Source organism: Cuculus canorus, chromosome 5 (genome assembly GCF_017976375.1).
Source record: "Cuculus canorus isolate bCucCan1 chromosome 5, bCucCan1.pri, whole genome shotgun sequence".
Classification (NCBI taxonomy): Eukaryota; Metazoa; Chordata; class Aves; order Cuculiformes; family Cuculidae; genus Cuculus; species Cuculus canorus.
The window spans coordinates 49,310,612-49,328,081 of NC_071405.1; the positions used below are offsets into that span (position 1 = coordinate 49,310,612).

Here is a 17,470-nt window from a genome sequence, read left to right on the forward strand (position 1 = left end):
TGATCTATTTCAATGCAACTGTTTTTAAAGTGCCAAAGAAGGTACCTGGTTTTATTGATGCTTCATGTACATTGGAAATATCCAGTCTGTTTGTTCCTAAGCAGTAGAAGATGCAGATCTTAGGGGTTCCAGAAGGTATTGGTCTGCATAAATCTTTAATGATCAGTTTTCTAAAACACACTGGATTGTAGAGACTTCATGAGACTTAGCCTGGCCATCAGACGTGCTTTGTGTCATTGCATGTGTGAGGAGCTAGCTTCCTTCCCCATTAAGTCAGTCAAGAGCATCAACCTGAATCTTAACAGAGGGTCTGCTTTCTGCAACAACCAAAAAACTGAGCTGGCAGGGCTCTAAGTGGACTCTCACCAAATGAGTAGCTCAGCTCTATCTTATAGAAACTGCTTCCTCTGTGCATTTTTCTAGAGGGCCCTTCAAGCTACTCTTCTGCAGGTCTGGTTACTCATTGCCGCTAGCGCTACCTTTGGAATTGCTGACTCTGGCAGCGGTTTTGGACGCTGCCATCACACTGCTTGCAGCCCCAGGGAATGCACAGTAATGGCATTCATAGTCTTGTTCCTAACTACACTGATCCTGCAAAGGACTTTATCTCCCAAGTCCTGCTAAACTCACTAGCCTGGCTTTGGAAAGTGCTAGGTGGAGACAACAACCCCACTAATGCCAAACACACAGATACTGCTGCTTGCTGTTTGTTGTGCTGTGGCATCACGCTTTCTACTGCAGTACTAGAAGAGTGAGAAGCACAGTAAGGAGTGTTGATTAATAAAGAAGGGGCATAAGCAGGAACACACTTTTAATACAGACAGTCAAAAAGGAGCTTACCAGGACTTGGCTATTTGCAGCACCCATCACAGCCTCAGGTGTGTTTAGTACCAGCAGGCCAGCAGCTGTTCCCCTAGGCTGATGGATGTTTGTGCTGCTTGTGGAGGTAATGAAGTCCCTGGGTTTGGCTCTGCTTTTTCCCATTTTACCCAGAAACTCTGCTAACAGAGCACTTAAGGATTTAGCTTCCTTCCTGGAGATTTCCAGCATCAGTTCTTTCTCCCCACCCCCTCGCTTCCTTTCCCATGCCTCGTTCCTCCTTCCCTCTGCTTTAGTAACCCAGGCATCAGGGAGGGAGCCCGGCACAGCAGGGCACTCCAGCTGCTGCCAAAGAAGCCTGTTGTATTTCCTTGGCTGCTTGCCCAGTGCAGAGGAAAACACGGACTGACAGCAAATAGAGCAGGAGTTTGTCGTGCCAGCAGAGAGTCTTGTCTCTTGCAAGACTTATTGCAGAGGAGAAGTGCAAGCATAGCTCCTGTCACCCTGCCACTATCACTTCTCCGAAGGGCTTTTGAGTTGGAAACACTTTTTTCTTTCCTCTAAAAAGAAGTTGATGGAAGCAATTGCTTTCTAGCACTGTGGAGGTACTGCAGCCTGGGTGCTGGAACATTTGTATGATAGCTGAGCAGATTTTGAGGGAGAGAATAGTGTAATTTTGTGAAGGCCACTCCTGCAAGGCTGCTGTAATGCAGTAAATGCTTTGCAGTATCAGCACAGAATGTGCACAGCAAGAGTCCCAGGACTCTTCCTCCCTGTGAAGGAGGAACAAGATCCTGGTTTCTGTGGCATGTGTCCAGCCAGGGAGAGTGTTGCCTGGGATTGGATCAAGGTTGAATTGTCTGAAGTGGCCTGTGTGGCACACAGCTCTGGTGCATTTTTTGATAACTGATGTTTTTCCTTTGTTTGGCATGTTCTAGGGAAAAAGTTTGGAAGCTGATGACTTGCACCACATGTCAGAAGTGGGGGGAGGTATGTGTTAGGGAGGAAAATATTAGTCTGGATTCGATTACTCTCTCTCTTAACCTATTTTAGGAGATGCTCAGAGGAAGCTTGCCTCCTAGGACTTCTGTCCAGGAAACTAAATGCTGAGTTCTAGGAACATTATTTTCATTATCACCAGACATCCTGAATTCCCCTACACTGTGCAACTCACAGGTTTAAGAATGTTTCTTAATGATAAATGAGTTTTCTGATTATTAATTTTAGACAGTCTCTTCAACTTGTGTGCCATAATACTTTCTCCCTCCAATCTTATCCTGCAAGAAATAGTCCTGTGACCAACTCAAATGTAACAGCTTGTTTCTTCTGTACTAAACAGCACTTGTTTCTTCACAGCACTAAATGTTGAGGGGAGAGGACTGACAGCACCAGTATGTCTGAAACAATACTGCCTAGACTTGGTTGAAAAACTGTTGAATGTTCAAGAACACAGTCATTCCAGACACAATATCAGGGGGTAGACAGGAGGAGATATAACAAGTAGCTAACTTGGGCATGCTATCTGTTTTGATCCTGGGGTCATACATGGGTTCTGCAACAGCCTGCAATGGGTGTCTGGCTACAAGCCACTCAACACTGACTGGTCAGGTAACCTGTCACGTCATCTATCCTCAACACTAGCTGTAGCTCTTGCATCATGATTCACTCCACAGCGTTTCTATGTCTCTCTGACTGCAAGTCACTAAGTAAAAACAGAATGGCTGGAACAAGGAATAGTGCATTGAAGTGAAAAGCCAAACAAAAAAGTTCTTTTGGGACTTGGAAAATAAAAGCTTTTGAAGATAGCAAAGCGAATTGAAGCAAACAGGCAGCAGTTGTGGAGTACAATGTACTCTTTCTTACTCTCTCACTCAGAATGCATTCATGAGGGAGTTAAACATCCAGTAAGCAGCTAACTTTCTCTAAACAAGGTTTACTTGTTGGAGTGACTTGATTCTTCCAGGCTCTGAGATAAGGAGTTCTGCAGGTTGGCTTTTAAATTCTTCCTTTATGAGAAGACATCCAGAAGCAGCTTTCTGTCCCTATGTTCAACACGCCTCTGTGTATTCCCATTGTAGAAGACAACAGACTAATATAAATAGACATGTAGGCAGTTCTCTAAATAGTAATGGCAGATGTATTTTTTGTCAGTAGCTAATTTTGTTGCCTCTCCTGGCCCTTACAGAGATGTCATCTCCCTCCCTGAAGACTGCTGCATACGTCCTTGTTGGTGTTGGGGCTCTCACCATGCTGATGGGATTCTTGGGCTGTATTGGAGCAGTCAATGAAATCCGATGCCTTTTGGGTCTGGTGAGAGAATTCTTGCGATGTTTTAGATCTACTGTTTAATATCTCCTGCAAAATATCTGTTGGATTGTAGCTGACACATGCAGAGGGTGCTTGTAAACCCTCTCCGTCCTGAAGTTTTACTGGTGAGAGAAGTACTGAAGTGCACTGGTCTGATGTAGATGCTTGTACTTTTACTGGGGAAAGCATTGTTGATAGCGGAGCAGATCTTAAGGCAAATATGTTGGTTTAATATTGTGACTTCTTTCCAAAACTTGTGCTGTTATGTATAGACCTTTCTCAAGGCTGATAGTGGTCATCTATTCTCTTTTGTTTCCAGTACTTCACCTGCCTGATGGTAATCCTTATAACCCAGGTTTCTGCTGGGCTGGTCATCTACTTCCAGAAAGAAAAGGTAAGTTTTGCTTACTATGCATGTTTCCCTTGGTCTTGGGGAACAAGAGACACCTGGAAATTCTTTCTTCCAAGCTGGGTTATACTGTTAGCAAGGATGATTAGATCCTTCTTTCCTTTACCTCAGCCTCAGCAGTGCTACTTTCTCAAGGATTATGAAATTTTATTTGATAGCCAGGCTTTATTTTTGGGTAGTGGGTACAGTAAAAAGAAATTCCTAAAAGGCTTTTGATCACACCTTCTCTTGATCCTGCTGCAGACTACTATTCAGATATGTAGTAGCAGTGATTACTACGATGTTGCTGGTGCCTTGAGGGGTTACCAGCCTGAGTGATTTCTCTTCTAACTGGTCTCCCTTTCTGTGTCACCTTGTTCCATCCTTTTAGTCCTTCAGCATATCTGTACATAAAATTCTTAGAAGGGCTGTCATTTTTCCCCAAGAGCCAACCTGAACATCTGACAGTTCCTGTAATACGGTTTAAGCTTAAAGCAGAGTGGTTTAACATTCTGAATTGAATCTCTGGTAGGAATGCAGTTTCATAGTCTATGCTTCTAGAGCTCCAGTAGGCTTGGTAGCATAAAGGGAATAACTTTCGAGCTACTTCAGTGCAGTGCAACAGCTTGCCCTGGCTGTGGATTCCCTAGCCTGGGCAGTGCCTGGGCAGACATCCAACTGTTTGAAAGCTGAACTGGAAGCCACATTCGTGCAGTGGGAGCATGTTATAACTGTGGGGTCCCTGCTGAGTTCTGTCCTGGTATGCAGTTTTCTGGTACCAGTTGTGGGTAACCCTTTACTTCTGCTGCGTAACTGTATAGCTATAACACTGCATGGCTGTGTTTGCTTCCCCTAAGCCAAACCTCCTGCTAGCTGGTTATGGAATGCAGGTGGTTGAGGAAGTTATGGATGAGGCCTGACAGTGAAGTCTGGTGATAGCCCCCTGCGTGGCTGATGCATGCTTTGCACAAGTGGCTGTGGTGGCTGTTAGCAGCTGTTGACAGGTTCCTTGCCAAATATGGTGGGAATATAAATTGCTGGACCAAAGGAGAAGGTGAAATGTTGACTAGGTGATCTATAAAGTTACAGGTTTAAACAAGCTGTTGATTCTCAACAAACAGCCCTGACTAATGCAGGGAAGGCAGCGTGGGGACGGGCATTCCCCTATGGTGGGGAAATGTGACTTTTTGGACCGTGAAATTCCATACCTCTGTTGGTATTTCTCTTCATCTGTCACTCTACTTCAGGAAACTCCAGCTTTTGAGCTGTAGATCTTAATTTCAACCTCAGTCAGACCAGGGAGAGAATAAAAGTGCTGGGGGCTATTCTGCACAGCCCTTGGAGCTGGTATGGCTGAGATCATCACTTGTATGGATCTAGAAGAGTTCTAGCGGAAGCTGGGCTTTGAACAGATGCTCATGTTCAGTCCTTAGTGAACAAAACTTATGGAAAATCTTTTCTAGAGCCCTTCTATTTCAGAGATCCTGTGAAGTACCTGCTTAGAGCACTAAGAAAAATTGTTTCAGGAAGGTCTTTGCTGAAACCTCCCACACACTGGTTTGTGGCTGTGCTTCAGTGATCCTATGTGTGTCGCTCTGCTTCGCTTGATGTACATCATCCCAAGGCAGCTCAGAACACAGTGAAACAAAATAAAACTGGTCAAGTTCCACTCCCTAGATGTCTATTGTGTTCTTTGTGTGTTTTTCTTTCTGACTTCAGGAACTTGGTTAGATATAAAACCAGGAATAACAAGAGTGGAGGAAAGGATCTCAGATCCAGAATATAGCTCCTTCACTTCTTCTAACTGCAGGAGAGTAGATGGGAATGTTGTACTCCTCCTTACCTGCCCTTTTCTTGCTTAGTAGTTACTGAACAGATTCATCTGATGTCTTTGTTAGAATATCTGTTCCTTTTCAGTGACAAAATCCTTCCTCATCCCTGACATATGTTAACTCTATTTCAGCATACTTTAATAACTACAAAAGGCTATGTCTGACAGGAAGGCTGCTGCTTTGCCTCATCCATTGATGTTGCTAGAGGAATGCCCTTTCAGACTGGAATTGCCCAGTACTACTGAGAGGATGTTCATGCAGCATCCATTTCCCTACATCTGTTGGTGACCGAAGCTGTGGTGGGGTGGGGTTTTTAGGAACAACAAAATAGTAATGTCACAAATGTTACTCTACTTTGAGTTAAATGTTGCCAGTAGTCTATACTAGTGGATCACAAGCCCCTAAACCTACCAGAGCCTGGGCAAGGTCTCTCTTGACCTAGTTCACACAGTTTTCTGCAGCTTGGCTCTAAATGTCTTTAGTGAAAGAGAGCAGTGGTCTTTTGGGAATTGTCCTACTTGCTAGCTATTATTTGCAGCAAACAGGCCTGTGTGCAGGAACTTGCCTGGGACTACAGACTACACATTAGTTTCAGAATCTGAAGTGACTGGGGGATGACAGCCCGCTCCTGGATTTTTGAGCCCATTTTTGTGTGCAGGTTAGATGCTAATAAATGCTTGGGGGAGGATCTAACTTGAGTCTTGGATGAAGGGACAGGATAGATTATTTATGGTGCCTGACAGTAGAAGAAGCCTGCATGATTCATTCTGAGACTGGAATCAAGGACCTATGCTCTTGCCTCTGGTGTTCAGCTTTCACTGGCTCCTTCTTCAATAAGCCTGTGTGAAGGAGAGACTGACAGCCCTGCTGATTTCTGGCAGTGGTTGGTGGCTTTGGTGCCTAGGCTTTGAATGCCCTGCATGTGGTGGTAGGGTTTTGCCTTCTGGCACCAGGCTAGCTAGAGCTGGGAAACAGCAGGAGCACAGAAAGCAAGGGTAGTGATTTCTTGGAGCAGTCATGCTCCCCACAGCACTGAGTCCTGACAGACCTTAAATGGGTGAAGATGGTCAGGATGTTGAAACCCTGGCTAAGTTTTTGATGTGCCTTTCTAGTTTGTTACTCTTTCATTTTTTCTCCACCAAGTGCAGACGAGGGATCAGTGTTTCCCCTTTGGGCTGCTCTGCTAGATAAAGCTGTGAACAAGCTGCCTCTGTGTGTGCCCTGCAGGGCTGTGTCATTGTTTATGTAATATTACCCCTTTCTCCAGTTGCTTTCTGAAAGACCTAAGAGTGTCTGATTTTTTCTTTACCTGAAATGCCTTACTTTTTGAAATCAGATCTGTTTGTAAGACTTCTTGCCTGTTGTTGTGCAAGAGTAGAGGAAGAGCAGAAATACAGCCTCCTTATGCAGCTGTGATTAGGAACATCTAATTCAGTCCCTATCTCTGCTTCTGGTGGGGTTCTGGGATAGAGAACAGAGGCATTGCCTGGGATTCTTGCAGAAGTGACCCAAGAATCTATCTGGCCTTAATGGCTAAGGGCTTTGAGGGGTCCAGGGTGGGACCAAAAACCCAGCTCTCCTTTCCTCTCTCTCTACATGTGGACCAGCAGTGTGCAGGAGAAGTGAGGGTGGAAACTCAGAGGTTCACTAACTGATTAGGCTTATGGCAGCAACCAAGGCTAATCTCATTAGTGAGAACCAGGTCAGGTTGCCTTGATTTGAAGGGAAGGAAAAGGGGAAGTGAACTAATTAAAAGGGGAAGAGCTAGACATCATGACAAGAAAGATCATACAACTCCCATCTGTCTGGGCTGACGTAGCTGATCCCAGTGAGCTGAGCTACAATTTTGCCCTTGCAGAAGAGAATGAGACTCTTGTAATCTCTCAGTTTTAGATCAAGTATGACATATATAGGATGGAATACTCTGGTCAGTTTGGGGTTACCTGTCCTGTTCACCCCTCCCTGCAGGTGTGGCCTTTTTTTGCCACCTCAAGGATGGCTTTGGTTACTATAGGAATAAGTACAAGCATTGGCCTTCCTGCATGCCAATGTCCTGCTATCACTTCTAGAAAGAATCCTGTCTAAAAACCATGCAGCTAGCTTTCAGAAGATGAAGTTACTTAGATGAGACTTAGCTGAAGTTATAAACTGATCTTACTTTAACTCAAACCACAACATCTTTGTTTACTTTTGCCTAGAAAAAGCTCTTCTTAACAAGAAATGCCACCTGGTCATCATAGTTGGACTTGGTAAAGCTATTCTGTATTTCATCCTATTGATCATATTTATTGCCTCTTCTCAAAAGCATAGACAAAACTGTACAGTAAGGTATTGAAGGTTAATCTGTAGGGTTTGTCACTGCCTGGCTGCTTTTTACCTTTGAGCATTGCTTTGTGTACCTATTAAATGCTTATTTTCCAATGATTTTAGTTGTGGTTCTACCCGTCTCTTTGCTGCAACTTAAATAGTTCTAATGTGGGAGTGTGATAGCCTGTGCATCTGTTAACTGTTGCCTTTAGATCCTTTGGATCTAAAGAAGACCTTGGAGAAGGTCTAAGCAGAAGCTACTGCCCATTCCACTTTTTTTTTTTTTTTTTTTGCGGTGCTCGTAATCTCTGTCTGCAGTTTGTTTCTGCTCTAGCATTGTTTACTGGAGCTAGAGCAAAGCCAAGTATTTTCATGCTCGTGACAATAAGCCCCTGTTTTTCTCCACTGTGGGGAAGACAGACCCAGTGGACCCACAGCAGGCCTAACACAGGTGATAGGGAGGGTTGTTATGTACCCTAAGCCCTGAAGAAGAGGCTACAAAGAACTAACTAATCTAAGTCTCCTGCCTTTTTTTTTTTCTTTTTCCTTGCCAGCTGAAAGAAGAGGTGGCCCACATAATTGAAAATCTGATTGAAAATTATGACCCTTTGAAGGATGATCAGAGGAACTTACAAGATGTATGGGACTATGTGCAAAGACAGGTGAGTCATGTGGGGCAGCAAGGGACAGATGGCGCTGTCAGTGCAGCAAATGACCTTTTAAAACTAGACTGAGGACAGGGAAACAGGTATTGCAAGAGGCAACACTAGCACATTGTTCTGGCTGATCTACAGAGTTGCCTGTGAGGTTTGGTGACTGCATACAAGAAAATTATCTTCCTTTCTATGGCTAGATAAGACCCTGAACCATTCCTGCATGCTGGTTGTTAAGGCTAGGTAGTACTGGCTGTATAGCCTAGTGTATTCTGGCTTATCAAACAGCACTCCAGCACTTCTCTTTGTCTGCAGGGCCTCCAGAATACCAGCATGTGTGAAAAGCCACAGTGCACATTATTTCTGTAGCAAGTAAAGCCCCTAGCTTTGCCAGGCAAGTCAGCAGTGCTACCTGTCTTGCTATTTGAAGCATGTTTCTTGCTTATTGTGATGGCTCTTCTGCGTCAGCTTTCTTGGGAGCCATCCAACTGCCTATGGTTTCTGTTTTAGCATCAGAGTCAGCACTTGAGCAACTAAAGTAAGTTTTCAGGCACACTGGATTCATGATAGCTGTTTACTGCCAAACCACAAGCTTGAGAGCTGGATGGCTGTTGTGGTTAAATACATGCCCAGCATGGGACTGATATGTAGTAAGTACAAGTACTAACATTTTCTTCTGTCTGTTCTTTGGTCTTTGAGACACTGTCCTGCAGTATTTTTTCTCTGTGGAAGGAGAATGACTTATTTGTTTTATCACTGTAGTTACATCTTGCTGGTCTTGGTGTGGGTGTTCAGCTGTTTGTACATCTGCTCTCCTGTCTGTTACAGCAGACTGAAACATTACATTTCCTTTCTGACCATAGGGGGATTTCCCCTAAACTTCTAGCTCAAATTTGATAGACTGAAACATTACATCTCCTTTCTGAGCATAGGGGGTTTTCCCCTAAACTTCTAGCTCAAATTTGATAGCCTTTCTGCTCTGTACCACTGGGAGCCATGCTTAAGATAAGAACTTAGTCTTTGCTGGGCTTCCCGATGTGCTTTCCCCTCCAGCGACTACAGTTTTATCACGTGGCTGTATAGGAATGTAAATGTTTCTTCAGATGGAAAACTTTTCTCATCCCATCATCTGGCCAGTCTCAACTACAGCCAGATGGATGCAAACTCGTGACTTGCTGGAACTCAGCAGCCTGTCAACGCCATCGTGTGGTAGCTGCTGGTGTCCCCTAGGCGCCACAGCTATGATCAGTGATGCCTTACAATTGGGAACCAGAGAATGAGAAGTTCCTGCTTCGCGTCTGCTCAAAAAATGTGTGTTACTTAAATAAAAATGAAGTCTTAGCATTTAAACCCATGGAAATGGCATAACTAATGGAAGATTAGGTAGTAGTCCTTTTGATATGTCTTTGAATACATGGGATGTCTTGTCAACACATTACTCTCTTGCCTGCCTTGCTTCTCCCTCACTAAATCAATCTGATGATGATGAACAGGAGGGACTGAAAAAATCTCTCAAAATGCGTCATATGGCAACTGCCCTCCTCCAGCTGACCCACCAGCAACATCTGTTTTCTGCTTTTGCTTCTGTTAAGTATGGTCACCTGTAGATGAGGTTTGCTAGTAATTAGTCTGCAAAAACTAATCAAAATTACACTCTGTAGAATTAACGTCAAGCTTCATGGCCTGCTGAAATCTGAATATCTAGGACTCATGCAGTAAGACTTGAGGATTCATTTTCTAGCATGTCTGGTGTGCTAGAATTTTATGGATGGCCTGTGGGTATTATGCTGAAAGTCTGCTAGAAGTAGCACTTTAACTTTTATCTTGCTAGCAGAGTGATTCTTTGGTAGGTAATAATGGCCCTGTCTTCTGTATGGCCTTATGCATAAGTTATCTGGTAACCTAATTCATGAAAACTGTATGGCCTGACTGTTGCTACAGGAAGACCTCCTGTATGCTTCTACCTCCACTGCCTGTTTTCATATACAGTATGTTACCAGTGCAAAGTGTAACACCATGATGATCTTTCTGCTTTTTAGGTTGCTTGCTGTGGCTGGACTGGAGCACAGGACTGGGAAAATAATAGGATTCTTATCAACCAAAGCATGACTGAATACCCCTGCTCCTGCTCCAATAGCTCCAACAACCTTCAGGTAGATAGCGGTTTCTGTAAACTGGATGTCCCTGTCAACAGCACTGCAACGTATGCTGATTGGCCTGTTCATGAGCAGGTGAGTGGGTATGTCTGAGCCCTGTGAAGCTTCCACTGGAGATACCTTGTCTTTGTTCATCTGGAAATCACTTAGGATACTTTATTATTGTCAGTATTGCCTGAAGTACAGGTGGAAATCTAGGCAAACAGGGGAAGGTTTTTTTCCCTTTTCTGCTGAAGCTACTGTGAAGCTTGGTATAGCATGTAACTGAGATAATCTCTGCACGTACAAGGAGATGTGTTATGGATTTTCTGTCTTGAGATACTTAGGCTGATGTTTCTTTCCCTTATAACTATGTTTTCTTCATAGGGATGCACGGATGGTGTAGAGAATTGGTTGAAGGATAACCTTGGTGTCATTCTTGGGGTCTGCACTGGTGTTGCTGTTATAGAGGTAACTCACTCCTGGACATGAATCTGTACCATCTTACCATGCAGACTCTTTTAAAGATAAGGCTGTTTTTTTTTAAGTAACAGACACCTGGTTTCATGGCAATGCAGCTTTTGCTCTTGAATGTGTCTACCTGGAGCTCTGAACTGCTGCATTAATTGATTGGATTGAAAATTGAACAAAACTCTGTTTACTTGTGGTTCCTGCTGCTGTATCTGATGCTTGGCATTTACTGCATGTGTAACCAAGGAGAATGAGACAAGCAACATCCCAGTAGTGAGATCCCACTTGTTTCCTTGAAAAGCCCATAACAGATTACAGGTGAAGGCACATCTTTTTGCAGCAAAATATTTTTTCATTCTGATCATTGCATTTACCTGTTCATCTCTGTGGTGTCATTTAATGGAGACCACTGTATTCTGCTCCCCTGTACCACCTTTCTTCCCACACAATCTGTCTGGTTGCTGATTTTGTTCCCATTCTTCATTACTTATTCCAGCTGCTGGGGATGATACTGTCCATTTCACTCTGCAAGAACATACACAGCGAAGACTACACCAAAGTGCCCAAGTCTTGAGTTGGCTGACTCCAGAGCTACGGCACTACAGAGAAAGGAGCAAATGGAACATTCCTGCCTCATACCCAGACTGTCTAACCATTGACCATAATTCCTGTGACATCCCATTTCTTATACCACTCTGCTAAGAACTGTTAGAGCTGCAAATACAGCCTGATATTCTGGCAATAGGGCACTTGGGCTACCTGCATCATGCCTCCGGATTATTTCTACTTCAAGAAGCAGAACTTAACCATCTTGTATCACATGAGACACCTATTAACCTGTGGGGACAATGCTTTCGCTGCCTGATCTGTGTTAAACAGTCCTATTCATATCTCCAGTCTACAATCCACTGGGCCTACTATACAATAAGTCCTCTCCCCCCTTGTTCTCCTCCCACACATCTTTTCCCCTCGCCCCTAGAAGTCCCATCTTTTTGTCCCATGAGTCAGGATTGCTGTTGAGATTCCAGTGCTTTGGTAGCTTCACATTTTTCACTGACGTGTGGTAACTTGTTGTGCTTTATAGACCTTCTCCTTCCTTGCAGTGAACCTGACTCAGCTCCTACTATGAATTTTCCAGCCTAGGCTCTCATCTGAAATATCAAGCGCTACCCTCCTATTAGCTTGTGGAGTCAGTTATGCCATGCCTTAAGAAGAGCTCTTCCCTTTGATAGTGATGAGAAGCCAAGGGAAGGGGGCCAAGCCTACATATTCCTAGTGTGGCCTGGCAGATTGTGATGGTGGTCGGCTGCTTCTGGAATGGGTCCTTTGGGCTCTGGATTTGACACTTGCATATTTCTCCCACTTGCCTCTCCACCCTTTCCTTTTCCCTAGCACTGCTTTGCTGGCTCCAGTCAGCTTGGAGGCATGTCAGAGACTGCTGCATGGTGTGAACTCAGTCCCAGGCTGGCTCTGCTGCTCACATTCTTGGGTTGCCAACTTTTATATAGGTTATGATTAACTTAATTCTTCCCCTGTCCCGTTTATAAACATTCAATTTGTTAGCTGTGGGTTTTAATTATGAATATGGAGGGATCTGACTGGATTGCTGATGTTGTGTATTAGGTTTATCACTGCTAGCAGTGTCCAGTTTAGGTTCTGCAGTTTGGATGCAAGTTTGGTTGCTTTTATTTCAGTTGTCTGGTCTTCTGACTGTGCTGCAGTTAGGAGCCACAGCTGCATCCTGAGGGCTGGCTGGAGTGAAAGTACTGCAGCAGATAAGTAACTGGTTCTGCAATCACGCAGTAGGAAATGTATGTGAAGAACATTGCCCAGACTTCTTAGATATGGGAGCTGGGTGCAAATCCTTAGTCTTGGGCACAATGGATTTCCCGCAGTTACATGTGCGTTCCATCTCCCTGACAGGAAGAAGCTGTATGAGAGAGAAGTGGCTGGTCCTTGCTTGAGACCTGACACAAGGTACTTGGTAAGAGAGCCTTTGCCTTACAGAGGTGGTCTCAGAACTGTCTGTTCTCAGGGGTGGGGTTGGTAGAAATGACCTAGTAGCAGTTTAAAGGGATGGCTTCGCTACCTACTTAGTCTTCCTTCTGGGAAGAAAGGTTTGTGCAGGGAATTAGGACCACAGCAGTGGGTCCCTGCTCTGTCCTTATCTCTGGACACAGCAGTTATTGGGGAGAGTTATTGCCCGACTGGGCAACGGTTGTTTATGGAGGTCTGATAAGGCTTTGCTATTTTGAGACACTTGACACCTCCTGCACAGACCCTTCAAGCTGACTTTTGCTATAGCAAAAGGCACCGGTTTTAGCAGTAAAGCTTGCTAGCTTTTGTAGCACAAAATCTATTCCCTAATGTGTTCTTGTTTATAAGATTCCTGTTCAGTTACAGATGCCAATGCTGAGCAGCAAGTAAAAAGGAGCCCATGCTGGATTTCCTTTTTGATTTCTCTTTGACTGTTTTTAGCAACAGCTTCCTACTGGAAGAAATGCATGTACAGATATATAAGTCTAGAGAGTGAATATTTCTGTAATAAAGACTTTGCTAAAAAAATTCTCTGTTTACGACTGGTGCTTTGCAGTGGTTTCCCCTTGCTTCCTTTCCATCCCCTTCTGCTTACATGAAAATCACTGACGCCTTGTTTGTTCAAGGTAGCGAAGAACCTGTCAAAAGCTATTCTGAGGCTCATGTGTGAGAGCACTGTGGTCTGTGAAGATACTGCCTAGCAAAGGGAGGTGACAATTTTCCTAGGGTGTATTCTGAAGTAAACTTTGACTGGTTTTTGAAGTGTGTCTGTCCTAGGGTGAGCTGACTGAGTGATGGTTCCTTTGAATTACATACTGCCTCCTAAGCTAAGTGATCTTTGTATTTGAAGATGTCACTTCAAGTCTGTAGAGTCTGCACTGTATGAAGTGATATGCCTCAGGGGACTAACTCTGACAAAACATAAGCTTGCTGCTATGCCCACAGTGTGTGCAGCTCTTGCTCGCTTAGCATTATCATTTTTTTCCCTCTTCCTGCTTGCCTTTAGTAGGCTCCTGCCTCCAGGCTACTATTTTTGAAAGATTTCTCAACCCCTGCCCTGCCACTGTGAGGAGGAAGAAAGGCAAAGTAGTCATTTTTGTAGGTTATGCCACCACACACTGGACTTGACTGTTTGTAAAGCTCTGGAGAAGCAGGTAGAGCAACTGTGTGAACTTTCTTGCCTGCCTCGGCTAGGCAGTGGAGAAGTGGATATGAGATGGATCTCAAAATTCATTGAGGTCCTGTTTGTGGTGATGTTTCTCAACATTTTTCATTTCTTCATGATATGAGCCACTGGCACAGGTTGCCCAGGGAAGTTGTGGATGCCCCATCCCTAGAGGTGTTCAAGGCCAGGCTGTATGGGGCCTTGGGCAGCCTGAGCTAGCGGGACATGTCCCTCCTTGTCACAGGAGGGTTGCAACTCGATGATCTTTAAGGTCTCTTCCAACCCAAACCATTCTATGATTTTATGAATTTTATACAATAGGCAGGGTTGGAAGGGTCCTTAAAGATCATCTTTTTCCAACCCACCCTGCTTTCTTGGGAGCTCAGTCTGAAGTGACACATCCCTCCTGGCAGGTGCGGAGGAAGCAGCCTTTCGCCGGGTGGACATCACAGCTGAGCTCCCTCCCACTGACCGAGCCTGGCTCTCGAGCACTGGAACTGCGCCCTCCCTGCGCACTCTGACCTCGCTAACTGCCTTCGCCAACTGCTGCGAACGCGCTCCCGGTTGCGTCGCTCCCAAAAGACCGTTTAAATCTCCCTCCCGCGGCCGCTTCCGGGACCGCCCCCCCGCGCCACCCGTCACGCACGAGCCTGGGCTGCTGCAGTCCGGATCCTCCCGCCGGGCTCCCTCCGGGCTTCCTGGGCTTCTCCCGCTCTGCCAACCGCCCCTCGGCCTCGATGTAGTGCCCGGCTGCAGCACTTACCGTGTCTGCCGCCCAACCGTCTCGATTAATTAAAATGGCTGTCCTTAAGAGGACTTGTGTTAGTGTGCTAATGGAGGCCGGAGCTGTTGCTTTAGGAAGTAATAAGCATGACTTAAGTCCTCAGACACATTTGAAACAGACTGAAGTTTGCAGAGAAGAAGGTGCTGGGTGCTACCAGCAAATGGTGGCAACTGGTCTAAAGTCAAGACTTTACCCTTACCAGCTGAGCACGGAGCAAGAGGTGCTTAAATAGATCCTGGACCCACAGTAGCATGCAATGGTCTGTTTGATCTATGAGTACAACTTGTGATTCTTGGTAACATGGCAACTCATCTCTTTCATGTTGGTTTCCTGGAGCACCTTGCTTTCATCCGGTGGCAGTGCTTCCCCAGGGCCTCGTGATTTAAAAGGCTACACTTGATGGCAAAGCTACCAAACCTGACCACATACCTGCTAGGGGTGGAAGAGTACTGCTGGTTCTCCTTCAGCCTGATGTGGAGCTGGAAAGAGAAAGGAGAGAAAGTGAAGACTGCTTCTTGTCACCAGCTTGGGTCCCCAGCTGCCCGAGCTCTATGGAAACCACTTGCCTTTGGCCACCGGAGGGAGGTGTTTCACCAAGAAAAGTCAGCCCGGGCGCTGCAGTACAGGCAGCACCGGCTGGTCCCTGAGGGGTGGGATGATGACGCTGATCACTTCCTTCTGGTCCTACTTATTCCTGACAGCGGGGCAGCTTAAATAACTTGTAACTACGATTGTATTCTCCTTGTAGACTATTTATGCTGCATGCTTGGCATTTTTAGGGATAATTTTCCCTTCAATTTCTTGGAGCAGCACACAGTCGGGTATTTTGCTGCATGTCTTCCACTACTGTATGTGGGTTATTCTTGCTTGTTGGGTTTCTGTCCTAATTACCTCTGGAAGTTGAATATAGCATGAGGAGCTTCTCCTGCAACTTCTTTCCTTGTCCCCATCTTTTTCCCGTTTCACTCTATCCTCAGTTCCTTTATGTGGTCAACCCCGAGGAGATGGAGAAGGCACTTGATGTCTATAAACCTGATCTAATAAAAAAGGATTCTGGGAAGAAAGTCCTCAGACCTTCAAAGAGCAAGGAACCTGCTGATGCTTCTTGGGCCAGGCTCTCAGCTCATCTCCAGAGCTAAAGGTTTGCTATTGGAACTAGAAATCAGGATAGTGCTCAGACTTCTTGGGAGCTGCAATGTTTCTCTATCAAAACCCCCGGTGCCAACCTTTGCAGTAGCTCAGCACATGGAAGCATTTTGTGCATAACCAATAAGTGCTATATAGCTGTCCCAGGCCAAGAATTAACATTGCAAGAGCATAGTTGTGACGTCCCTGTGGCTTTAAGTAAGACCTCTAGTAATAAACCAGTGACATTCCTCATTCTGTGTGATCATGAGGAACGCAAGAAGCAGCTATAATTCTTCCTATGAGATGTTTTTTCCCTTCTGGAAGGGGAAGAATTGTATTAGCTAGAGTGGGTGTGGGTAACCCTGGATGCTGCAATGCATCTTGTTTTCTGTGAGGGTTTCTGCATGGTACGTACTCATTTGTAACATGTGGCAGCTGTTTTTTTTCTCTGTAACTATCCCATGGGTGGTGATGTGGCTGGTCCCTGCCGGCTTTGCTCAGGAATTGAGGCTGAATTCGGTAGACTTCAGAATCAATCTGATTTCTGGCTGCTGAAGGACAGACTGCAAGCAGTGGTGAGTAGGACTCTGTTGAGGAAGGTGAGGAAGAGCAGCTACAGGGGCTCATTGTGGAAAAGCCTGAGGACCTTGTGAGTCTCACAAATGCATTTTCACAGCCAGTTGCTGCCACACAATGCCATAAATGGAGAACTTGCCCTCAATTATTTATGGTCTGGCTCTAACCCATTAGCCGCTGAGACTCTTGGCTCTAGCCTTGGCCTTTTATTACAAAGAATAAACCTCAGTTAGCAGCCAGGATTTCTGAATGATGTCTTAAGCCAGGTTGACGCTAAAAACTTGTCTGTGGAAAATCTACTAACATGGAAGTCTTCAAATGCTTGTAAACTGGTGAAAGGTCCCTAGCAAACCTATGCCATTACTGAATGAAAGCTATTAGGAAAATGTTGCTAGTGAAGCTGCTATGTATGCTTTAGTCATTTTAAACAGTTTCTAGAAGGCATGTACAATTTCTTGCCTTGGGGCAAGACTTTTCTACCAAACATGGGAAATTACCTCTGAAGCAGATTGTGTAACCCTAGCTATACATTTGTACTTCTCATAGGTGTAAATTTTCTGGCTTCTTCCTTCTAAGCTCCTAATAATAAAATTGTCTGGGGTGTGTCTGTACTTTTTGGGTTTTATGAGGAGGCATTAGGGGAATACTGGATGCTCTGTATCTGAAAAAAAGTTATTCTCAATTTTCTGGGAAAAATATTGCCCCCATTTAAAATAGGAGTTTAAGAGAAGTATAAGGTTTCAAGAAGCATGTTCTTGAAGAGGTGTGGAATCTGAGAGGAAAGGTCCTGCTTTAGCCTGTGCTTTAGCCCACAAGGATACGATCTGCACACACTTCAATTAAATTTCTCTCTGTTTTCTTTTCTATG

The 17,470-nt window shown here is 44.8% G+C and overlaps 1 protein-coding gene across 5 annotated transcripts in view; it reads left to right on the forward strand.

Annotated features, from left to right (window-relative positions):
• Positions 1-17,205, forward strand: part of CD82 (CD82 molecule) — a 42,640-nt gene extending 25,435 nt beyond the window's left edge. For 4 of the 5 annotated variants that reach the window (XM_054067547.1, XM_054067545.1, XM_054067546.1 and 1 more), the window contains exons 4-9: positions 3,005-3,129; positions 3,446-3,520; positions 8,208-8,315; positions 10,346-10,537; positions 10,829-10,912; positions 11,409-17,205. In XM_054067547.1, coding sequence (XP_053923522.1) covers positions 3,005-3,129; positions 3,446-3,520; positions 8,208-8,315; positions 10,346-10,537; positions 10,829-10,912; positions 11,409-11,486 — 662 coding nt within the window. In that variant the 3' untranslated portion in view covers positions 11,487-17,205. The remainder of the gene's footprint in view (positions 1-3,004; positions 3,130-3,445; positions 3,521-8,207; positions 8,316-10,345; positions 10,538-10,828; positions 10,913-11,408) is intronic. The other variant, XM_054067544.1, reaches the window with a different exon arrangement.
• The last annotated feature ends 265 nt before the right edge of the window (positions 17,206-17,470 follow it).